Raw genomic sequence first — 25832 nt, forward strand, 5'->3', positions numbered from 1 at the left:
CAGAACTGTGAGAGGGTGCAGGCCAGGCTGAAGGACCCCCCATCCCTGAGTGCATGAGTTTTGTGCCCTGGGCCTCTAGTTAGATATAATCAGTAACCATTGCCCATGAAGAAAGGCACATCTATACTTCCCACTATTTCTTCTTTCAAAGTGAGACAGTTCAAAAGTGTTTCCCAAAAAATAATGTTCTTTCCCCACTGTAATTTATTGTTACCTCTGATTGGGGCTATCAAAACTAGCAGGTGTGGGCACATTCTCAGAGCCAATTATAAGACAGGAGTGAAAAATTTAGTCACAAAAACCTCTTCTAAGGCTGGAAATGTGAGTTTAAGAAGAGGTGTTAATATGAAAAAAATAAATTTCATTAAATCTGAATCAAGTGTTGCTTCAGTTCAATTGTGGTGTGTGAGTGAGGGTGCCTGTGTGTGTGTGTGCATGTGTGAGGGTGACTGTGTGTGTGTGTGCATGTGTGTGTGTGCCTGTGTGTGTGAGTGTCTGTGTGTGAGTGTCTGTGGGTGTGGTGTGTGTGTGTGTGTGTGTGTGTGTGTGTGTGTGTGTATTTTCAGAGTCTGCTTAAGCCCGATCTCATGGAAACCACTTCCAGGCGCCCAGATGTGCTGCAGAGGACGGGCACCAGGACAACCGGCCGGCCGGGTGGCAAGTGAGTGTGCCATCGCCATGCATTCAGTCACCACCAGCTCCAGGAAGAATTGGAAACTGTCTAATAAAGAGGGAACACTCAATGAGTGGCATCAGAAAAAGGGTGGAGTTGGCAACTACATGCTCCCATTCCTCCCCAGAAAAACTTAAAAACCAGCAGGAACTATAAAAGCCAATGTTGGCAGAACCCCAGGAAACAGGCAAAAACTTACAGCAACCAAGAAAATGCTGAATGAAGAAAGAGGCCATTGAAAACGGTGCCATTCTCACTTGCCTTTGCCCTCTCCCCTCCCCAGGCTGGGCATGGTCTGATGGACCATTCCCAGTGCAGGGCCTGGTCTCTGGCTCCTACGCAGAGCAGCCCTCACTCACATCATTGTGTTCTGCTGTTCTAAAGTTTCTGGAAGCTTCCAGGGCTGCTGCAAGGCACTCATCTCTGTTCTGCTTACCTCAGAATCACAGAAAGTGGGAAAGCAGCAGACGGTGACCAACAACATTACATGGTGACAGAAACCTAGAGTTACCTGAAGCAAAAGTCACAGTTGAGACACACTGTGGATCACCTGAAGCTAGGAGAACAGGCTGATGAGAACTTCCTTAGGATCTGGAGAACTTCAGAACCACTGTGCGTGCCTTGGGACAGGTTGTCCGCTCAGAAAAGATAGACAAAGACCCTAAGCTTCCACCTCAGCTGATCCCTAAACTCAACAAAAACAGCTTGGCTGAGTGTGAAAGGAATGCCATAACACAGAGCCAATCCAACAAGGCTGGTGGAAGTGTTTTGGGATTTGTTGTTATTTTTTTATTTTTAGTTCCTGTCAATTAAGAAAATCTCCATCAAAAACATTAGCTAAGTGCAAGCTAAAGGAACCGGGACTTCAAGACCACACGCACAAAAGACATGCTCTGTGCAAAATTGTGTGGAAAGGTCATGGACCAAGTGGATAACTGAAGCCTTCAACAATAAAACATAGCAAACCCTAGAAAGAAGGGTAAGAAGATGATTACCAGTGTTATCATATAAAATTTAAATGTTCAGTTTTCAAACAAAAGAAGAGTAATATAAAGACACAGTAAAGAATGCCCTGTTCAAAGGAAAAAGGAAAATTGACAGAAACCATCACTGAGGAATTTCAGACATTAGAATTACTAGAAAATAACTGAAATAACTAACTTAAATGGCTCAAAGAGCTAAAGAAACCATGCACAAATAAATAAATAAATCCAGATAATTTAGGTATAAGAATATCATTGAAAATATAGCAATTATAAAATGAATTAAATAGTTATTCTGGATTTGAAAAGTGCAATAATTGGAAAAGAAATTCACTATAAAGGTTGAACAACAGAATTGAACAAGTGAAGAATCAGTGAACTTGAATATGATCCAATAGATATTAACCAGTCTGGGAAGAAATAAAATGTAGTGAAGAAATAATAATGCCTGAGGAACCTGTGGCGCACCACCAAACACACAAGATAATGTCCTATCAGAGTTCAACCAAGAGAAAATAGAAAGGAGAAATAATATTTAAAGAAATCATAACCAAAATTTCCCAAGGCTGATGAAAGATATAAATTTGCAAATTTAAGAAACTCAATGAAGTCTAAGTAAAATAATTTAAATAGATCCAAACTAAAACACACTGTAAATAAATTATCAGAAGACAAAGAGATTGTCTTTGTCTAAAAGCATTAAAAAAATCCCCATGTAAAGGAATCTTTTATAAGATTAATAAATGATTTCACAAAATAAACCATGGAGACCCAACAGATGGCATGTTTAAAGTGCTGAAAGATCATAAACCTATCAACCAAAAATATATCTGGCAAAATGATCCTTTGAAGAACAATTTAAGACATTCCAAGATAAACCAAAGCTTAGGATGGTTCTTATCAATAGATCCATCCTACATCATGGGCTAAAAAGAAGAACTTCCAATTGAAATGAAAAGACAATAAAGAGTAACTAAAAGTTGTAACAAAGCAATAAACTTTTCTGTGAAGGTAACTATATAGACAAATATAAAATCCAATATGATTACATTTTTGGTTTATAAGTCCACTGTTTATTTCTTACATGATTTAAAAGATAAATGCATAAAAATAAGTATAAATCTATGCTATTGAACATGTGATATATATAGATGTAATTTGTGAAAACAACACAAGAGGGGAAGGGAGCAACTCTGAAGCAGAGTTATTGATATTCAATTCCAGTTAATCTGTGTAAATCAAACTATCCTACATAATAAAAGCCTAGGTGGCATCACGCCTTTGTGTGGTGTCATTACAAGATGGCCGCCACAAGATGACCATGCACACAGTGGAGGCGGGGCGCATGGCCACTCCGCACAGTGAGGTCTGGGGTCCCGTGACATTGCACAGCTCAGAGGAGGTCAGTCCCAGCGTCTCTACCACCTCACACAAAGGAGGCGGGTCCTGGCAGAGGAGGTGGGTAACAGCAGGGGAGGGCAGTTGGGGTGATCAGGCCAGCAGGGGAGCAGTTAGGTGGCAATCAGGCTGCCAGGCAGAAGTGGTTAAAGGAAATCAGGCAGGCAGGCAGGCAAGCAGTTAGGAGCCAGTGGCCCCAGATTGTGAGATGGATGTCAAACTGCTGGTTTAGGCACAATACGGGATTGGGGCTAAACCAGCAGTCAGACATCCCCCTAGATGCCCCGTATTGGAGAGGGTGCAGGCTGGGTTGAGGGACAAATTCCATGCACTGGGCCTCTAGTATTGTTATAAATTTAGGGTGCTAGTTATAATAAAAAAAAAATACTACTACTATTAAGAATATATCTAAATATATATATATATATAAAAGGAAAAGACAAGGGAATCAAAATGGCATACTACCAACCATCAAAGAAAGCAGAAATGGGGGATATGAGAAACAAAATGTGCAAGACAAATATAAAACAAATAATAAAATATCACAAGTAAATATTTATCAGTAATGACTGAAAATGTAAGTGGATTATTTTCCTATCAAAATGTGGATTTGCAGAATAAATTTTAAAAATCAACTCTATGCTGTTTATAAATGACTCAATTTAGATATAAAGACAGGAACAGGTTGAAAGTAAAAAAAAAAAAAAAAGGAAAAAAGCTACTTTGTATAAATAATTTTTTTTAAAAAAAAATGAGAACCAGGTGAGTTATGCTATTATCAAACAATACAGACTACTGAAAAAAAAAAATGGTAGAATAGGTGGAAGTTACACTCGCCCACTTCCAGAACCAATCAGAATTACAACTGAACTACAAAACAACCATGATTGAAAAACACCTGAGGACTAGCTGAGCAGAATTCTTATAACGAAGGATATGCAGAAGAGGCCATTGGTCAGAAGGGCAGAGAAGCAAAAGGGGCTGGCCACACCCCCGTGTTGGGATTGAAATTCTGGAGAGATATTTCAGTTGCAGAGGTCCCCTCTCAAGAAGGAGGGGTTCCCCAGACTGGAGCACCAGTGCAAGGAAGCCCACTTAATATCTCGCTGTGAAATCAGCGGGGTTCCATCTGCCCAGTGGAGATGGAGACTGCTAGAGAACCAGGAGGCCTGCTAAGTATAGAGAGCCACCTGAGAAGGTACGCGGACATTCTTTTAATTCTTATCAGCTAAGCCAGAGGGCACTGGCAGAGTCCAGTTATCAGTACTGATTTCTTATCTTTATCCATGTGCTTGGAATGAGGAACAAATAGGACCTTGACTTACCCAGGTCTTGATATGCTAAATCTTGTACCAAAAAATGAGGAACTGCCAAAACTGGTTTGGTTCAGTGGTGGAGCCTTGGTCTGTGAACTGAAAGGTCCCGGGTTCGATTCTGGTCAGGGGCGTGTACCTTGGTTGCGGGCACATCCCTGGTGGAGGGTGTGCAGGAGGCGGCTGGTCGATGTTGCTCTCTCATCGACGTTTCTAGCTCTCTATCTCTCTCCCTTCCTCTCTGTAAAAAATCAATAAAAATATATTAAAAAAAAAATGAGGAACTTACCCAGATCTTGATGAATAGGATCTGGGCACACCCGAAACTCCTTTTGACCTTAAACTCCCCTTTGGAAACCAATAAATGTGCTGTGTTGTCTGTGGTGGGTGTGACTGCCTCTCCATCAGAGAAATGGCACCCACCTAGCTCCCAGCTTTATGAATCTATTTCTGCCTCTTCTCTCTTTCTTTCTCTAATTTCTTAATCCCCAGCTACAACACTCAGAAACCTGTCATTTTCCTTGATTGACAAGGAAAACAGAGAAAATGCCCACTGCAGCTAAGAACCAGCACAGACTCACTGGCAGGCATTCACCTGGGCTCTCAGAGATGGCAGCTGGAATCAAACAGGGGAAGATTGAGTTGTGTGCCTTCAGGGAGTGGGCTGGCTGGGAGCTGCCAATGTCCCTGTGCTGAGTCCCTCTCCCACACCACCCAGATGCCATCTTTACCGGGTCCATCTCTCCCCTCTTTATGGCAGCAGCCTGGGTAGCTGCACTGGCCCCTCCCGTTCATTCCCCGGGACCCAGCCCTGCAAGCTCCCTCATGGCTGTGGGCTCTGCCAGGGGGGCCAGACTCAGTCTACGTTGTAGTGTTTTTTGAAAATTTCTGAAAAAACTCAAGGAGTACTAGAGACAGAGAGAGAGAGAGATGGGATTCTGCAGTTTTAGGAAGGAGGACGTCTTCCTATACCCAACATCTGTCACTGTTCCTGTGCAGAGCCCTTCCTCCGCACAACTAAATCTTGTTTTCCCCTGAGGAACGCTACTGGCTCCACTGATGAATCTCTAAGGTCCTGCTCCCAGCACAGGTCTGCATGCCTTAGCAGGTGGCAACTGGCCTTTGTGTACCTGAGAATTTTGCCGAGTTTTGTCAGACCCAGCACTTACGCTGAATTAGACAGTAACTCACTGAAAACTTGCCTCATACAACTCACATACAACCTGAGACTTTTCCAATGGCTGAGCATACAGGCAGCCCACAGGGAGAAGCAGTACGCGAGTGCCTTGGGCCTTTCACTGACCTGCCCCAGGCCCAGTGTTGGTAGCAGCCAGTCTCTGCCTGCAGCATGGCTCCTCTAAGGTGCACCCAGGCCCAGCACAGGCACTTACCAACCGTGGACACTCGGTAGCTCCTAACACCCAGCCCAGGACTGATCACAGACAGCCCAGGACTGATCACAGGACTGACACAGACCTATGGCCAAATTGCTCCTAAGAGGCCTCTGAATCAACACCCCCCACCCAGTGGCTGGCTTTTATTACATCACACCAAAACCAATTAGCTCCTCAAGTGGCATACCCAAGAGAAGTCTCGGCAGGCACCAAAACTTTCTGGTGCAAATTCTGCTTCGTGAGGTCAGCCCCTGCACAGAAGCTCATACTCTGGGGTCAGGGTCAATCCTCACAGTCAGCAGATCTAAAGGTCAACTTTACCCATACATGAGCCAAAATCAATCAAATCTCAAATAACACAAGAGTGCTACAAAAACTCACACAAGGGACACATCTGGAGCATACAGCATAAGTAATCAGCAGAAGGCACCACTGAGCTCCACAGGACACCTGCTACATAAAGCCAACTGGCCAAGACTGGGAAACATAGAGAGCTACCTAATGCACAGTAACAGATACAGGGAGGCAACCAAAATGGAGAGACACGAAGTATGTCCCAAATGAAAGAATGGGAGAAATTGCAGAAAAAGAACTAAATTAAGTAAAGCTAAATAATCTACCAGATACAGAGTACAACAAAATGATTCTAAGGATGTTCAAAAAACTTAGGGGAAGAATGGATAAACTCAGTGAGAACTTAAACAAAGAAATGATAAATAGAAATAAATTTGGAAGACAAGATAACATAAAACACCCAATTAAAGCAGCAAAAAGAAAAAAGAAATGAGGATAGTTTAAGGGACCTGTAGAATAACATCGAACATAACAGCATTCACATCATAGAAGCATCAAAAGGAGAAGAGGGAGAACAAGGGATTGAGAAGCTATTTGACTGAAAATGTTGTTATCCTGGTAAAGGGGGGAAAACACACAAGTTCAGAAAGCACAGAGTCCCTAATGAAGTGAACTCATGAAAGCCCACATCAAGATATATATATGCCTAATATGAAAATTGTCCCTTCAGGAGTTCGACTGGGAGACCAGGAGTTTGTTCACTTACAAAATGAAGGAAGGCCCGAGCCAGCAGCCAGAAGGCCCCGATTGGCTGTGATTGCCGGCCAGGCCTAGTGACTCTACCCATGCATGAATTTTGTGCACTGGGCCTCTAGTATCATAACTAAAATGACAAAGGTTAAAGACAAAAAGAGAATCTAAATCAGCAAAAGAAAGATAGTTAAATGCAAAGGAGCTCCCATAAGACTGTCAACTGATTTCTCAGCAAAAACTTTTCCAGCCAGAAGGGATTGATATGAAATATTCAAAGATGTAAAAACAAGGATCTACAACCAAGACTACTCTACCCAGCAGGTTATTTAAAATGGAAGGAGAAATGAAGACCTTCTTAGACAAGAACACTAGCAAATCGCTGATATAAAAAATTTGAAAAGGACTTCCTTTAAAAAATATATATATAAATAATACAATAACTACATATTGATAAAAATCACTTTAAATGTAAATAGATTATGTACTTTAATCAAAAGACATAGGGTAGCTGAATGGGTAAGAAAACAAGATCCTGTATATACTGTACATGAAAGACACATCTCAGATGGAAAGACACACCAACTAAAAGTAAATGGAAGGAAAGATATGTCTTATGCAAATGGAAATAAATAAGGAACTTGGGATATCAATACTTATATCAGACAAAGTGGACCTGAAAACAAGGCCATAATAAAGGATAAATAAGGACAATACATAATGAGAAAGTGATAAATCCAACAAGAGGACATAATCCTTATAAACATTTATGCACCCAGTATAGGCACACCTAAATATGCAAAGCAAATCTTAATGGACATAATGGGACAGATTGATAGTAATACAGTCAGAGCAGAGGACTTCAATACCCAACTGACACCAATAGATAGATCTTCCCAACAGAAAATCAACAAGGAAATAGTGGCTATAAATGACATGTTAAAACAGATGGATTTAATTAACATTTTCAGAGCATTTCACCCCAAAACAGCTGAATATATATATATTTCTTTCAAGTACACATGGAATATATTTTAGAATATAACAAATGTTAGAACATAAAACAAGTCTCAATAAATTTAATAAGATTGAAATTATATCAAGTATCTTTTCTGAACACTGTAGACAAAACAAAAACAAAAACAAAAACACACACACACAAAAAAAAAAACCCACATGCTGACCTGACCAGCTCAGGAAAGGCCTGCATGGTAGTCTTTCAAACTCAAAGAGCTAAAGTAACCACAAAGGATGGTCTGAAATTAAAAGAAGTTATGGCAGGTAGTCACATCTTAGGCTGGTACCTTCCCTGACAAGGTCAATCTTTACCTTAACTGAGCCTATTGTCTTTTTGCATCTATAATAACATATAATAGAAATATCATAATTTCTTGTAACTTTCATTTTTTCCAGACCCCTCAGGACAAAACCAAATGCTCTGGATACCTGGACAGAGACAATGAATTTCTTCATTGTTGTTGTTATCATATTAATTGTTGACTGTTAACTATCCTGTACCCACCTAAGTAAAAGAAGTATGTGTCCATCATTTTACTTTTTATCCAATCCCAGAGATCTCCCCACTTTTCAGACAAAGCGGACCTGAAAACAAGGCCATAACAAAGGATAAATAAGGACATTACATAATGAGAAAGTGATAAATCCAACAAGAGGACATAATCCTTGTAAACATTTATGCACCCAGTATAGGCACACTTGCCTCTCTAATCCATCACCAATGGATTTCATGTAACCCACTTATGTCTCCTCCTTTGAATGTGAAGTATAGAACAAGGTGAAAAACCACCATTCTCCAGAGCTTTATCCCAGTACATTGACATTCTGATTCCTGGCAATTGTCCACAGTTTAGCTCAAATAAAGTCACAAAAATTCTTTACAGTTTTGAATGTTTTTATGTTAACAATACCATGGTATGAAATGAAAAATCAATTACAAAAAATACTGAAAAAACACACAAACACATGGAGGCTAAATAACATGTTACTAAACAGTGAATGGATTAACAATAAGATCAAGCAATAAATAAATAAAATACCTTGAGACAAATGAAAAGGAAAACCCAACATCTATAGGATTCTATATGTACATCCTATATAATAAAAGCCCAGTGACCAAATAGCTGAATGACCAGCTGACTGGTTGACCAGTCACTTGATGCACACTGACCACCAAGGGGCATATGCTCAATGCAAGAGATGCCTTTTGGTGGTCAGTGCACTACCACAGCGGGAGGGTTTGAGACCTACTCTGCTGCCTCTCAGTGCTATCAGCCCTGGGCCCAGCCCCAAGTGAGTTTCTTGGAGAGTCGAGTGTTCTTGCTCCACGGAAGATGCCGGACCAGGGATCAGCTGCTCAGAGCGGGGTCCACAGCCACTCTGCTGACCAGGATGAGCAGTGCTCCCACAGCAGGCCAATCCACACGGGTCACGCCCTCACCTGTGCATGAATCCCATGCACCAGGCCTCTAGTAAATATATAACATTCTGTTTACTAACCCAATAATTCACTCTCAAAGTAAAAAAAAAAAAAAAAAAAAGTAGCGTATACTTCCAAAATCTGTATTTTAGTTTAATCAAATAAATAAACATATTGAAGAAAATGTTTTTCTTTAGGATACAAATTACAATAAGAAAATAGAAGAAACTAGAAAACACACTGAGGTATGGTTTTTAATTGCAGATATCAGTATGAACTCATGCTTTTTTAACATTGGACTGGATAAGAGGATTAGAAGATGACAGATAAGTGATGAACAGAGAGAGCAATGGACACAGATAAGCAGAGGACAAAGAAGAGAGAGAGGAAGAAAGATTTCCTAGAAGTAATAGCACTGCTGCAATAATAAACAAACCTAAACCCACATTATCTAAATACAATCTCACCTAAAAGGAAACGGAGTTCTCTGGAGAACAGTGATTCCAAGGTTGAGAAAGAGAAAATACAAAATTAATCTGGATCATTAGTCTGCCGCACAGAGTGAGAAAGTGCCAACAGGGACATTTTTATTGAGGTATAATTCACATGCCATAAAATTCCACCATTTAGAAGTTCAAAGGTGTACCGTTAAGCAGCATAGCATATTTGCAAAGTTGTGAACACGTCGCCATTATAGAGTCCCATAACATTTTATCACCCCAAAGAAGAAACCCCAAGTTCTACAGAAAACGGATTATATTCTTCAATGTAATTCCTCACATGCCCTTCCCCCCAGCCCCTGGCAAAAAGTAAACCACTGCTCTGTCTGTGTGGATCTACCTATTCTGGTTTTTTTTAATAAATGAGATTATATAGTATATACCCTTTTGTGAGTGGCTTCTTTCACTGGGCATAATGTTTTCAGTGTTTATCCTTGTTATGGTATGTATCAGTGATTTATGCTATTTCTCAATGAATGACATTTCATTAGATTGATGTACCTCATTTATCTGTTCACTAGTTGAGTTGTTTCTACACTTTTGGTTGTTATATACAACTAGAGGCCCGGTGCACAGATTCGTGCACCAGTGGGGTCCCTCAGCCTGGCCTGCGGGGATCAGTGGACCTCTGTGCCACTGCAGCCTGGCCTTACCCACTAGCTCGTCAGCCTCCAGCCCGCTGTCTGCATCGACAAAGTAGTGCATGAAGCAGCAGGTGGCCAGAGAGGAGCCTGAGCCAAGGCTGGGTGCTGTGCCACCACTGCTTGTCCCCACCCCACTGTGCCTGCTGCCACTCGGATGTGCAGGGGGAGTGTCCATGGGAGAGGTTCATGTCACTACAGCTGCACTCGCCAGCTATGAGCACGGCATCTGGCACCCATCTGTCAGCTGAGAGATGCTCTTGTGGGGGTGCACAGGAGGCAGCTCCTGCATTGAGTGTCTTCCCCCTGGTGGTCAGTGTACATCATAGCTTACCCCCGGTTATCCAGTTGTTTAGGCTTTTACATATATAGATGCTGCTGGCTTCTGTATGAGCTTATGTTTCAGTCTTGTGGGTATGTGCCTCTGAGTGAAATCCTGGGTAGGACAGGGAATCTGGATTTGATTGTTTTGTTTAACTTTTTGAGAAACTCTCTGAGGTTGTTTAATTGTTGTTGAGTTGTAAAAGTTCTTTATATATTTTGGATATTTAATCCTAATTTGATATATAGTTTGCCATTATTTCCTATAATTTTGGGAAATGCTTTTCATTTTCTTGACAATGTCCTTTAATTCACAACTTTTTACTTTGGGTGAAGTTCAATTTATCTACATGTCCTTTTGTTATACCTACTGTTAGTGTCATGTCTGTTAAGATTTACCCCTATGTTTTCTTGAAATAATTGTACGGTTTTAGCTTTTATAGTTAGACCTTTGATCCATTTTTTATTTAATTGAACTTACTGGGGTGACACTGGATAATAAAACCTTATAGGTTTTGAGTGTCCAACTCTATAACACACCATCCACATTGTATCCTGTGCTCGCCATGCAAAGTAAAGGTTCTTTCCACCTCCATTAATGCCCCCTTTGCCCATTTCCAACCACCGACCCCATCACCTTTCCCTCTGTCCTCTATCACCATACTATTGTCCGGTCTATGTGTCATTCATATATATATATGTATATATATATATATATATATATATATATATATATATATATATACACATACATACATACATATACTGGAGGCTTGTTGCCCAAAATTTGTGCATGGGGGGAGGAGGGGTGTGTCTTAGCCCAGCCTGCACTCTCTCCAATCTGGGACCCCTCAAGGGAGGTCTGACTGCCTGTTTAGGCACAATCCCAGTGGGAGGCTCATACCACCGCAGCTGCACTTGCCAGCTGTGAGCCCGGCATCTTGCACTCATCTGTCAGCTGAGAGGTGCTCCTGTGGGGGTGCACTGACCACCAGGAGGCAGCTCCTGCACTGAGCTGGGATTGGGCCTAAACAGGCAGTTGGATGTTCCTCTCACAATCCAGGACTGCTGGCTCCCAACTGCTTGTCTACCTGCCTTCCTGATTGCCCCTAACTGCTTCTACCTGCCAGCCTGATCACCCACTAACCACCCCCCTGCCAGCCTGATTGATGTCTAACTGCTCCCCCGCCAGCATGTTTGCCCCCATCTTCTCTCCTCTGCCAACCAGGTCACCCCTAACTGCCCTCCTCTGCAGGCTTGATCACCCCCAGCTGCCCTCCCTTGCAGGCCAGGTCCCTCCCAATTACCCTCCCTATGGCCATCTTGTAACAGACATCTTGTGTCCACATGGAGGCAGGATCTTTGTTCACATGGAGGCTGTCATCTTGTGTATTGAATTGATGGTCAATTTGCATATCACTCTTTTATTAGATAGGATATAGGTGTGGTGTATGGGTGGGGGCCAGCTGTTTTTCCCTGAAGGGTGTCCCAGATCAGGGTGGGGGTTCCCTTATGGCATGGGGCAGCCTGGGCAAGGGGCCTGTGGTGGTTTGCAGGCCATCCATGCCCCCCAGCAACCCAAGCGGAGGCCCTGGTACATGGAATTTATTTATCTTATACAATTGAAACTTTGTAGCCTGGAGCAGAGCCAAGCCTGCTCCGTAGTGGCAGCCATTTCTGTTGGGATTTATTTATCTTCTATAATTGAAACTTTGAAGCCTTAAGCAGAGGCCAAAGCAGACCAGGGCTGCAAAGGTTGGCTTCTTCCATTGCTGGGGGCAACCCTAGTCTCCTGCTCTCTCCAGCTCCATGGCTGCTGACATTTTTGTTGAAATTTATTTATCTTCTATAATTGAAACTTTTAGCCTGGAGTGAAGGCCTCAGCTGGCCAGGGTGTATGGAAAGCTTGGCTTCCTCCATCACCAGGGAAACCCAAGCCTTCCTCCTGGGGCCGCAGCCATCTTGGTTGGGTTAATTTACATACTTACTCCTGACTGGCTGGTAGGTGTGGCATGTGAGCATGGCATGTGGTGTAGCAGATTGGTGTCTAATTTGCATATTATTCTTTTATTAGATAGAATTATTCTTTTTGCTTAATTCCTTCATTTTTTCCCATTCTCCTCAACATCCCTTTCCTCTGAAAGCTATATATATGCTTCTGTTTCTACTTTGTTAAATTATTTTGTTGATAATAATTTCACATATAAGTGAAATCATAGAGCATTTGTCTCTCTCTGACTGGCTTATTTCATGTAGATCCTTTTTGAGTTAGTTTTTGTTAATGGTGTAAGTTAATGACTCAACTTTATTTTTTACATGTGCAGAGCCAGTTGTCCCAGCATCATTTTTTAAATACAAAATAAAACAACTATTCTTCTCCCACTTGATTTGTCTTGGTATTCTTATTGAAAAATCAATTTACCACTAATTTGAGTGTTTATTCATGGATTCCCAATTCCATTCCATTGATCTAATGTCCATATTAATACCAGTGTACAGGCTTGATTACTATAATTTGTAATAAGTTTTGAAAACCAGAAGTGTGAGTCTTCTAATTTTGTTCTTCCTTTTCAAGATTATAATTACTATTATGTTCTTGCATTTTCACACAAATTTTAGGATCTTCTTGTCATTTTCTAAAAAAAAGTGACTGTGGAATTTTTATAAGGTTCATATTGAATCTTTAGATAAATTTGGGGAGTATTGCCATTTTTGCTATAGTACATCTTTCAATCCATGAACACAGGATGTCTTTCTACCTATTTAAGTGTTCTTTAGTCCTTTTTGTTTCTTGAAGGGTTTTTCTCCTTCAATATTTTGTAGTTTTCATTGTACTATTTGTACATCTCTTTAGTAATTTAAAACCTATTATTTAATATTTTATGTTATTGTAAATATAATTATCATATTAATTTCATTTTTATATTATTATTACTGTATGGAAATACAATAATCATTATGTATTCATTTTATATCTTAAAACTTTTCTGAATTCATTTATTAGCTCAAATAAGCATTTTTGTGAATTATTTTGTGTTTTCTATATTTAAAATCATGCCACCTGCAAGTGTAGGTAGCTTTTCTTCTTCCTTCCCAAAATGAAGGCCTTTTATTTCATTTATCACAAAACTATCCTGGCTAGAAACTCTAGTTTAATAATGAACAGAAGTAGAATAAAGGACATCCTAATCTTGTTTCTGACAGCCTTTCACTATTAAGAATAATACTTATCATAGGTTTTTCATAAATGTCCTTACTATGTGGAGTAAATTCCTTTCTAGTCCCAGTGTGTTATGTGTTTTTATGATGGATGGGTCTTAAATTCGTTCAAATGCTTTCTCTGCATCTACTGAGATGAGTATCTGTTTTTCCGTTCATCCTATTAAGATGGTGTATTAAATTAATTGCTGTTTATATGTTGAACCAACTTGTACTCCTGGGTTAAATGCCACTTGGTCCTGGGGCATAATTCTTCTTACATTCTGCTTGATTCGGTTTAATAATATTTTTAAGAAAAAAATTATGTCTATACTTGTAAGAGACATCATTCTTTACTTTATCTTGTAATATCTTTTCTTATTTTTTTTTATCAAGATAATAATAGCCTCATACAATGAGTTAGGAGGTGTCCCTTCCTCTTTCACTTTTTTAGAAGAGTTTGTAAAAGACTGTGTTAATTCATTTTGAATGTTTGGTAAAATTTACCAGTGAAGACACATGGTCCTGAGCTTTTCCTTGTGACAAAATTAGTTTTATCATAGTCTCAATCTTTTTACTTTTTATTAGTCTATTCAGATTTTCTATTTTGTCTTGATGCAGCTTTAGTGTTTTTGTGTCTTCCTAGGAATTTGTCTATTTCACCTAGCTTATCTAATTTGTTTGCATACAATTGTTCCTTTGTGCTCTTCATTTCTTTAGGGTTGTGAGGGACTTGGTTCCCTCTTTTACCGTAATGCCCCCCTCTTCCTGGGAACTACATTAAAGGGTCATGAGAGCCAGATTGAAGGGCTCCTACTAGCCAATCCTGGGACAAAGTGAGACCAAATATCTAAGGACATGGCAGTTTTCACTAATTAAAAGAGCAATAAAGCCCTGAACAGGTGGGACAGTTGTCTGGAGCATTGTACCACATACCAAAATGTTGCAGGTTCAATCAGAGTGTATACAGGAGGCAACTTATCAATGTTCTCTCCTCATCAATATTTATCTCTCTCTTAATCAATTCTTAAGGAAGAGTAAGAAATAATGAGTTCATGCTAATATACCTAATAAATGATTAAATTAGTAACTACAGGAGAATAGAAAATCTTCCTTATAGGAACATGCCAACTAAACAAAGAGGGAATTATTAAATTAGAAAATCTTCATTGAGACTAAAACTAGTGAGTTAATGCTTCATGGGGGAAACATATCTATATGGCCTCAAAGTATCTCCCCATGAATTATTTCTTATAAAAGGGAAAATAGCACTTCCATGGTTGAAAAAACTGGTGAACACCAGGTTCATATTAAAAGTTAATTTCACTAATGCTGAGGGTATCTGGAATGATTGCTGGTTGACTCAATACATTGTATAGAGTGTAACACTCTTTTTAATTGCCAAACAACAAAAGCAGCAGCATAAACATAACTATGAGGAAACATTAAACAAACACAAATTGGTGTGCATTCTATAATGCCTGAATCTTCAGAAACATCAAAGTAAGAAACAAAACCTTTCATATTAAAACAGAATGAAGAGTTATGACAATTAAATGCAATGCAACATCTTAGATTAGACACTGGACTAGGTGAAGTAACCCTGCAAGTTACATTATGGGACAAGTCACTTAACCATTTTTGACTCATTTTCCTAAACTTCCAAATGGAGGTAAACCTATGCATCTCCTGAAGTAGTGTGTAAACTGAGATGCCATTGTAAAATACATGTCATAGGCATGGGCATAAGAAGTATTTAATATAAGCTCATTGATAGTTTTCTTATCTTGAATAGCCCTCTTATTGCACTCCACAATTCATTCTTGTTGGGCACATCCTACCCACTCACTCCATGTTTACCACTAATCACAGTGTTAGGGTCCATTATGCAACCCCTTGTCCAGTGTCAGGTTGTGACATGTTTGCTCCTGGCTTTTGTTTCTACATGTGACTGTAAGAGGACAGCTCTGATGGCCCTGTTTCCAGATTTACCCAGGTCCTTGGGACGCACCGTAGGTAATGTTAGAATTGCATTTCCCTCTGCCACATACATACAAGGTGTGTGTGTGTGTGTGTGTGTGTGTGAGAGAGAGAGAGAGAGAGAGAGAGAGAGAGAGAGAGAGAGAGAGAGAGAGAGAGAGAGAGAGAGAGAGAGAGAGAGAGAACTCAGCCTCTTCTGATATGAGGCAAATTTGTTCCCAATGTCAAATGTCACTTTCTCAGTAATGTCTCTTATGAATAAATTTAAAATGGCAGCCCAAGTGTCCATCAGTAGATGAATGGATAAAAAACTGTGGTACATTTACACCATGGAATACTACGCAGCAATACCGTGTTTCCCCAAAAATAAGACATCCTCCGAAAATAAGACCTGGCGCATGGAAAAATAAGACATCCCCTGAAATAAGATCTAGCACATCTTTGGGAGCAAAAATTAATATAAGACACTGCCTTATTTTCAGAGAAACAGGGTTATAAAGAAGGATCTCTTGCCATGTGAGACATCATGGAGAGACCTTGGGAGTATTGTGCTAAGCGAAACAAGGCAGTAAGAGAAAGATGTACCAAATGGTCTCACTTATATTTGCAATCTAATTAACAAAATAAACTGACAAATAAAATGCATCTAGAGACATGGAAGCATGCAACAGACTGATGAATCTCAGAGGGAAGGTGAAAAGGGAACAGGCAGGAAGAGATTAATCAAAGAATTTATATGCATATATTCATAGCTCATGGACAAACAATAGTGCAGTGGGCCTGGAGGTGTGGGGTGGAGCTGGTAGATGGATGAAAAAGGGGACATCTGTAATACTCACAACAATAAAGATAAATTATAAATAAATAAATAAATAAATAAATAAATAAATAAATAAATAAAATGCCAGTTCACTATCACCCAGCAACCTCTAGCCTCTTTTATTTTTCTTCATTTTCCTTCATAATACTTACTTACTTTAACATACTCTATATACTTAACTGGTTGTTTTGAGTACTTCCTGTCTATCCTCACTGACATTTAGTCCCCTCCAAGGCAAGATATCTTGGGTGATTTTTCACTAATATCTCCAGCACCTACCCTGTTTCCCCGAAAATAAGACAGCGTCTTATATTAATTTTTGCTCCCAAAGATGCGCTAGGTCTTATTTTCAGGGGGTTCTTATTTTTCCATGAAGAAGAATACGGTACACATTTATTGTTAAATGAAAATAAAGGAAATTTATTACCTGTATACGGTACGGTAGTACGGTAGTTGTCAACACAAGCCAGACAAACTGTGAATTCTACAGTATCAAGAATTTACTCATTTATTCAATGACAATCATGTCATCATCTTCTGGAACATCATCATAACAATCCAATTCCTGAATTTCCTGGTGAATTTCTTGTGACTCCATTTCTTTCAGAATCAATGGACCAAATCTCTCATGTTTAGCCTAGGGGGGCCTTATTTTTCAGGGGATGCCTTATATTTCACTCAGAAGGAAACCTGTAAGTAGGTCTTATTTTCGGAGGATGTCTTATTTTCGGGGAAACATGGTAGAACAGTGCCAGATGCTTCTTAAATACCTGACAATATTTGTGAATAAAGAATGTTTTCATTGTTGTGCTGCATTTGATGGAACCTGAGAGCCACACTCATAGCTGCCACTATGAGAACCTATGTTTATTCATTATGCCGACTGGTATTTCTCAAACTCAGCTTTACCAATACAACTCAGAAGTTCATGAGGGCATGTAGGATTAAAAGGACTTGGAACAAATTCTCTAAGATCTTGTTTGAGATAAAAAATTATAGAGATAAGAGCAAACATGTGGGACTATCCTATATAATAAAAGGCTAATATGCAAATCAACCAAACAGCACAAAGACCAGTCACACTGACCACCAGGGGGCAGATCTTGTTTGAGATAAAGAGTTATAGAGATAAGAGCAAACATGTGGGACTATCCTATATAATAAAAGACTAATATGCAAGTCAACCAAACAGCACAAAGACCAGTCACACTGACCACCAGGGGCAGACACTCAACACAGGAGCTGCCCCCTGGTGGTCACTGCACTCCCACAGGGAGAGCACTGCTCAGCCAGAGGCTGTGTTTATGGCTGGTGAATGCAGTGGCTATGGTGGGACCCTCGCTCACCACCTCTGCAGCAACACTAAGGATGTCTGACTGCCGTCTTAGGCCCACTGGGGAGCGGGTCTAAGCTGTCAGTTGGACATCCCCTGAAGGCTCCCAGACTGCGAGAGGGCACAGGCCAGGCTGAGGGACCCCCAGAGTATACAAATTTCACGCGCCAGGACTCTAGTAAGGAATATAAGGAAATAGAACATGTCAGAGAGTTCCTACTAAAAATAAAGAAAAAGAAAAAGAAAGAAAAGTGGATTTCTTGTTACCAGCAGAAATGGGGTCACTGGCCAGCGTCTCCATTCTGTGTCTGGGGACAAAAGGAAGTAGAAATCACGTGATTTAAAATGTGGGTTTGAATTAGACCTGCTTATATAGGTGTCACACAATTTTCTAAATATTTCAAAATGAGCAAAATCTTAAGTGTATACTTTAAAAGACAAGCGTGAAGAGGCTGATTTTTTCATGCAAAGTTCATAATTTCACAATTAAACTATTGTTGGGAGACTTCTTCATGCATCTTTCCTCGCTCACAGCTGGAATAGACTCCTCAGAAGGATTGCCACTCAGCAATGCTTACACCAGGGCACTATCCTCCACATCTTCTCCTCCATCCACAGACTCCAAGTAGCATCCAGTCTCCACTCTGATCTTTGATTTACAACAATGTGAATCCAGATTATACTCTGTACTGTGATCAAGGACAAAAAAAATTCCAGAAAACCTAGAAATGTCCATGTTTTTTAGTTTTTGTGGTGTGGGCCAGACACACTTATGTAACCTTGTGGGCTCTTCACAACTATGGGATAGTAAGAGGTTTGGAGATGAATAGCTCAGCTTTGTGGGTGCTGGTGACATGCATGGCTCATTCTACCATTTCCTTGGGGTTCTATGTTAGGCAATATGACAGGACTTAATGTGGGATGGGGAATAGAATCATGGGTAAGCCATCTACCAAAAGCAAAACTTGACCTTCAAGTTTAATTAATTAATGGCCCATCCTAAGCAATGCCAGTCCTTGGCTGCAGAGCCTGTCTGCCTTCCACCCCCAGCGAAGGCTGGTCTCCAGAGAGGCAGACAAGCCATGCATATCCAGCCTCAGAACAACAGCCAGAAGAGATTAAAATGGCGGCAGAGTAAGTGGATTACAAACTGGCATTACAACTAAAATACAGAAAAAATTCCTGAAGGTGGAGACCGCATTGAACTGGTAGGAGGGGCAGAGGCGCAAAAGAGCTGGCTGGACACCATAGACATCAACTGAAGTCCTGTAGAGATATCTCAGCTGTGGTGGGTGCCATTGAGAACTCTGGGATCTAATCCCTAAACTGTAACTAATGAGGTAACAGTACCAATCATTTGGGGGGCTTACCAATGCCAGCCAGTTCATAAGAAAATGAGCTGAAACTAACATTTACACAAACACTAGAAAGCCAGGGCCCGTTTCTTCAGAACTATTCTACCTACACAAAAACTAAATTGCTTCTGCGACCATTCCCACTTCATGGCTAAACACATGCTCATTGATGAGGCCTGGCTGGTCTGGCTCAGTGGATAGAGGTCAGCCTACGGACTGAAGGATCCCAGTTTGATTGTAACTCAGTTGCAGGCTCCTTCCTTGCCCAGGCCGGGTAGTGCAGGCAGGAGACAACCAATCGATGTGTTTCGCTCACATCGATGTTTCTCTCTCTTTCCCTGTCTCTTACACTCTCTCTAAAAATCAATGGGAAAATATCCTCAGGTGAGGATTTAAAATAATAAATAAATAAATAAATATTCATTAATAAATGGCTATCGATATGAATATATGATCTGTTGGTTATATAATGGAGGATTTGATCAGGGAGCAGAAGCATTATTGCTAGTAACATCTCATGCCAACAAAGTCTCACTTCTTCAGGCAATATTTCTAAGAATATTCTGCATGCCCTTCCTGTAGTCACATGTTCCTGCATCTTTTAAAAATGGTGCCTACAAGACTCCAGGCACTGGCCAGGGGTGGTCCAGAAATCCTCCCTGAACCCATGGCACGCCTGCCTGTGGGGGAAGCCTGGGTCCTCCGCCAGTGCGCCCCTGGCGGTGTGGGGGCTGCCCGGAGGGACTCCGGGGGAGGGCCGAACCCGGCGGCAGAGGCAGTGGCACCAGCGTAGCTGCCTTGCCAGGCCACTGTCTCTTAGAGCCAGTCCCTGAGTCCCCGTCCCTGAGGCCGCGGAGAACCTGTCTCCAGAAGAGCTCCCTGCAGAAGGAGAGGCCAGAGGCCTGCGTCCATCCTCCCTGGGCTCTGAGCACTGAGCCCGCGGCCTCCTCCACGCCCGCCGCAAGCCGCCCGCACCTGCCCGGAGCCCCTGAGCGCTGGCCCCTCAGGCCTCAGCGCACTCCACCGTCTCAGATTTCACACTGTGTAATTTTCTCTGGGTTCAACCTAACTGATGTCTCTTTTTCTTCTGAAGAATTATCATTAATGTATAAACATACCAAAATATTTCCTATTAAGACATAAACCGCGTTGATAGACACAATTCCATAGCATTCTGCCATAATGTTTCTCTTTTTCTTCCTATAGATAAAATTCTCCATAAGGTTATCTCCATAAGCAATTTCTTAACTCTTCTCTCTCTCTAACACACACACACACACACACACACACACACACACGAACAATTTTTTTATAATTAGAAAATACAGGGTGGGACAAAAGAATGTTTCCAGTTGTTCATATGGAAAATAACATGAATAACAATACCAGAATGCACTGTTTCACGTATTCACAGCTGTAAACCTACTTTTGCACCCCCCTGTATAACACACAGTTCCAAAAAGACAGCACCAGAGAATCGGCAGGTCAAAGACAGAACAGCACACACTGTCAGCACCGCAAGGCCCACCCCCTCCCCCCACGGCTCTCTCATTTCTCTCTCTATTCTTCACAGGTAACTTCTTAATTTTACTTAGCATTTTCTTACTTTACTTTGTAGTTTTATACCTATACTTGCATTCTTAAATACTATAGTTCAGCTTGCCAGATATTTAAAATTTACATTAACAATGGTCTTAAATTCATATCAGCAACTTTTGGATCTAGTTTCTTTCAATCAACATTGTGTTTGTGAGATTCACCATGTAATTACACAAAGCTGTAATTTCTACATTTTCATTGTGAAAATGTTCCATTATATAAGCATGCCTCTTTATCCATTCTATTTTGATAGATGTTAATTGTTCACAGTTTAGGATGCATAAATAGCACAGCTATGAACACCTTGGACATGTTTATTGGTACAGAACTGTAGATATTTATTTTGAATGCACAGATAGATGTGAGTGTGAGGGACCATTGGTGTTATATATCTTCAGCTTTCACGGATGATGCCAAATGTTTTCCAGAGATTTACACTGACTTCCACTTCTACTTGGAGTATATGAGTTTCTTTTGTTCCATATCATATTTTTCAGCATTTTCTTTCTTTCTCTTTTAGCCATTCTGGTAAGTAGAACACTGTATTATATTGTGACTTAAATTTACATTTCTTTGCTCATCATAAGTTGAACACTTTTTAATCTATATTTATTAACCAATTGGACAAACACTTAGGTAAAAAGCTTGCCGGTTATATGGACTGCAAATATCTTCTTCTTTCTTAATAGTGTCTTTTGTTAAACAAAATGTTTAACTTTAATACAGTCCTATTTTTGATATTTTCCTTTATACTTACAGACATTTATCTATTATTTTAAAAAGGTTTTCTGATATCAAGATTGTGAGCATGTTTTTAAACCTTACTGTACAGAAGTTGTGTTGCCTGGCATGTGCCAATATGTATAGATCTCCAGCCACCGGGAGCTTCTCTTTGAGTTAGGTACCAGATTTAACTTTTTTTTAAGTCACATTTAACTTTTTTTTAAGTCATATTTAACTTTTGTCCACTTGGATATCCAATTGACAGGGCACCACTTATTATTTATTGTATTTCTTTTTCTACTGCTCTGTTTTCTTGTTTAAATCAAGTGACTGTTTATGAAAAGGTATGAATCTGAGCTGATTATTAGTTCTTTGGTGTACTTGTATAATTATAAAATAGCATACTGCATTATGTATGATATTCGGAACAGAATTCTTTACAAATATCCTTCTTCAGATGAAAGCAATTCTCTTCCGTTCTTAGGTGGCTGAGACGTCAAAGATGAATGGATGTTAAATTTATCAGCATCTTTGCATCTTTCACGGTGATCATATCACTGTTCTTCCTACCTCTGCTGGTGTGCAAACCACATTATTTGATTTCTGAACGTTTAAGCCGGTCATGTCACCAGAAATTCACCCAGCACAGTTGTGAAGCTTTATGCTTTTTATATCTGTGATGGCCTCTGTTTATAAAAATGTATTCGGTTCCCTGACCGATCTCCGGGAGTGAGATAGCCTCTATCTTCATTTACATAATATACTTTTCAGCTTGTGATGGTAAGATTATTCTGAATAAACAAAACAAAGAGAATAATAATCTTCATGTTCCTAAAAATTTGTTTTATTACAAAACACAGGAAGAAAGCTTTCAATTTACTTCATAATGTATCCTAAATATTAGCAGAATATTCCAAATATATTCTATCCAGTTATGAATTTATACTTGTGGGAAGGTCTTATATTCCAGACTCACCTTCTTTAATATTTAGAATACTCTTTCAATTTTCTCCTTTAAGAAATTTTAGTATTTTTTCTAGGTATTTTTTTTAATCAAGTGAGGCTTTTTATTGTTGTTTTTCTTCCTTTTTTTTTTTTTTTTTTTTTTTAATTAAATGTTCCTTACTGGTCCTGCTTCCATGAGTGGCCAAGACCAGGTGGAAAGGGGGAGGGTAACCAGGCAGCATGGGGAAGGGTTATCTTCACAACATTCTATTTATACACAGAACTAAAAAGACAAGCACAGAGTCACTATTGCAGTTAGAAGTTGGCAGCATGGGAAAGGGAGGGAGGAACAGGTTGCAAGTCGGGGTGTCGTTAAAAAAATACAGGCCCTCTCCAAAACGGGGGTCCCTGGGGTGGGAGGACTTGGTCTGTTTCAACCCAAGAGGAACAAGAAGGTCAGAAGCGGTCTGGGAAGGCCAGGACGGCCAGGGAGGAGGGAGAAGGAAGGGCCAGGGGGAGGGGGCTGTTTGGCACCTGGGTGAAGGGATTGCCCTCCCCCTGCTGGATCCCTCCAGCCCTCTGGTCTGGCAGAAGGGGGCAGCCTGCACCAACCCCCACCCCCAGGCAGGTGTGGGGCTGCCAGATGCTCCAGGCAGGGGCTGGAGGGGGCTCACAAAGGCTTGCCCTCCACGGAGATGACAGCACTGCCCCCCAGCTTCTCCGCCAGAGTGCAGCGGTCCTTGACCTCCTCATAGCAGTTTGCTTGTAATTCATGCTTGATCCCTGTAAGTTTCTCCTTGGAGCTGGCGTAGATCATTTTGCTCTTAAGAGGCACAGACTCAGGGGCCCAGAAGATAAACACCAGGTCCTCCTTCTTGCTCTCCTTGGTCTCGTAGGTGGCGTCATACAGAGCGTAGCGGCAGTCTTTGTCCGGCAGCATCCTGACGAAGGTGGCGTAGGGGTCGTCCACCGTCTGGCCCACATCCCCGACCAGGATCCCCTTGCCCTCCTCCAGGATGATGTTCTTCCTGTCTTCGCTCAGGCAGAAGAGCTCTGCCTTCTTGCGCTTCTTCACCTCCTCTGGTGTGGAGGACTTACAGACCTTCATGTCATTGAACACTTTGATGACTCAGCCACACCAGAGGCCATGTTCCGGAAACTACAGGAGATAGCAAGTAGAACCTGGAAGGACGAGAGCTGCTGCAGCTGCTGCCGGGATCAGACTCTTTTCTAGGTATTTTTCACTTAATCTACATTTTCAAATTTATTGTCATAATGCCATCCATTATACAGTCTCATTATCTCTCTGGGGAGTTAGCATGTATATTGATATGTATTTTCCTGTCTAAAATGAGTATCTGAGTCTTTTTTCTTTTAATCTTGTCATTAGAAACAATCCCTGTATGTTCCTAATTTTACTTTTTCTTTTTAAAAAATATATTGCAGTGCCATCCTATCTAATAAAAGAGTAATATGCAAATTAACCATCACTCCACTACACTCACAATCCACACCAACCAGCCAATCAGGAGTGAGTATGCAAATTAATCCTGACCAAGATGGCTGTGGCCACAGAGCCAGCAGGAGGCTTGGTTTCCCCAGCAGTGGAGGAAGCCAAGATTTCTGTCTGCTTTGGAGGGCCAAGGCCTCCACTCAAGACTACAAAGTTTCAGTTATAGAAGATAAATAAATCCAACAAAAATGGCAGCAGCCACAGAGCTGGAGAAAGCAGGAGGCTTGAGTTGTCCCCAGCGATGGAGGAAGCCAAGCCTTCTGCCTCCCTAGCCTGCCTTGGTCTTCATTCAAGCCTACAAAGTTTCAATTATAGAAGATAAATAAACTCCAGATACTTGGGCCTCTAGTTAGGTCACTGGGGGGCGTGGCCTGCCTGCAAATTACCACAGGCACCTCACCCAAGCCACCCCACACTCTAAGGGCACCCCCACCCTGATCTGGGATGCCCTTCAGGGCAAACCAGGAAGCCCCCATCTGTGCATCAGACCTCTATTCTATCTAATAAAAGAGTAATATTCAGATTTACCATCACTCCAATGTGGACACAAGATGGCCACCACAAGATGGCCAGCAGAGGAGGGCAGTTGGGAGAGACCAGGCCTGCAAAGGAGGGCAATTGGGGGTGATCAAGCTGCAGGGAAGGGCAGTTAGGGGTGACCAGGCCAGCAGAGGAGAAAAGTTGAGGTTGACTGGTCCTGCAGGGAAGGGCAGTTGGGGGGGTTGGGGGGACTCAGGCCTTCAGGGGAGGACAGTTAGGGGCAAATAGGCTGGCAGGCGAGCAGTTAGGCATCAATCAGGCTGGTAGGGGAGTGGTTAGGGGGTGATCAGGCTGGCAGGCAGAAGCAATTAGGGACAATCAGGAAGGCAGGAAGGCGAGCAGTGAGAGCCAGCAGTCCTGGATCCCTATTGGGATCTTGCCTAAACAGGCAGTCCGACATCCCTTGAAGGGTCCCAGATTGGAGAGGGTACAGACTGGGCTGAAGGACACACACACTCTCATGCATGAATTTCGTGCACTGGGCCTCTAGTTTGTTAATAAGTCAAAAATGTTTCAAGTGCACATTTCACTGATACTCTCCCTGTAAGGCATGGTGTGCCCACCACTCAAAGTCAAACCTTCGTCCATCCCCATATATTTGGCCCCCGTTACCCTCTGCCACCCGGCATGTTTTCAATTTCACTTATTTTCTATTCTTATTTTCTTGTTTCTTTCTCTAAGCTTTATGTGATATTAACTTGTGCTACTATTTCTGACTTCCTGAGATAGTTACTTAGCTCACTAATTTGTTAGCTTTTATTCTTCTATAATATTTCCACTTTAGGTTATAATTTTTCCCTATGATTATTAATAAGTTAATATGTTTGTTAACTTCCCAAATTTTTAAAATAAAAATCTTTATTATCATTCAATTAAAATATTTTCTAATTTTCTTTAATATGTATTTTGTCACATGAATATTTTAGAACTGTTCTCTTCAATTTTTAGACATATTGGAATTTTCTAATTATTTTCTTGTTGTTATTGAGTTTTTGCTTAATAAATACTGTGGTCAATGAGCCTATTCTATAAAATTTCAATCCTTTAAAATTTGTTGAGATTCTCTTTACGATCCAGCATGTATTGATAGTAAATGATTCATGTATACTTGAAAATAATGTG

General features: G+C 40.9%; 1 protein-coding gene across 1 annotated transcript; it reads right to left on the reverse strand.

The window, feature by feature from the left end:
• Positions 1–23280: 23280 nt before the first annotated feature.
• On the reverse strand, positions 23281–23869 carry LOC311632814 (cofilin-1-like). The gene has a single exon (XM_084904701.1). The coding sequence runs from the start codon at positions 23763–23765 to the stop codon at positions 23328–23330; it is 438 nt and encodes a 145-aa protein (XP_084760827.1). The 5' UTR covers positions 23766–23869; the 3' UTR covers positions 23281–23327.
• Positions 23870–25832: the final 1963 nt, after the last annotated feature.

Source organism: Pipistrellus hanaki (genome assembly GCF_964339955.1).
Source record: "Pipistrellus hanaki genome assembly, chromosome: 14".
Classification (NCBI taxonomy): domain Eukaryota; kingdom Metazoa; phylum Chordata; class Mammalia; order Chiroptera; family Vespertilionidae; genus Pipistrellus; species Pipistrellus hanaki.

Bases quoted from the DNA above. Each gene is read 5' to 3' on its own strand.
- LOC311632814 (XM_084904701.1), bottom strand. From the start codon at position 23,765: ATGAAGGTCTGTAAGTCCTCCACACCAGAGGAGGTGAAGAAGCGCAAG.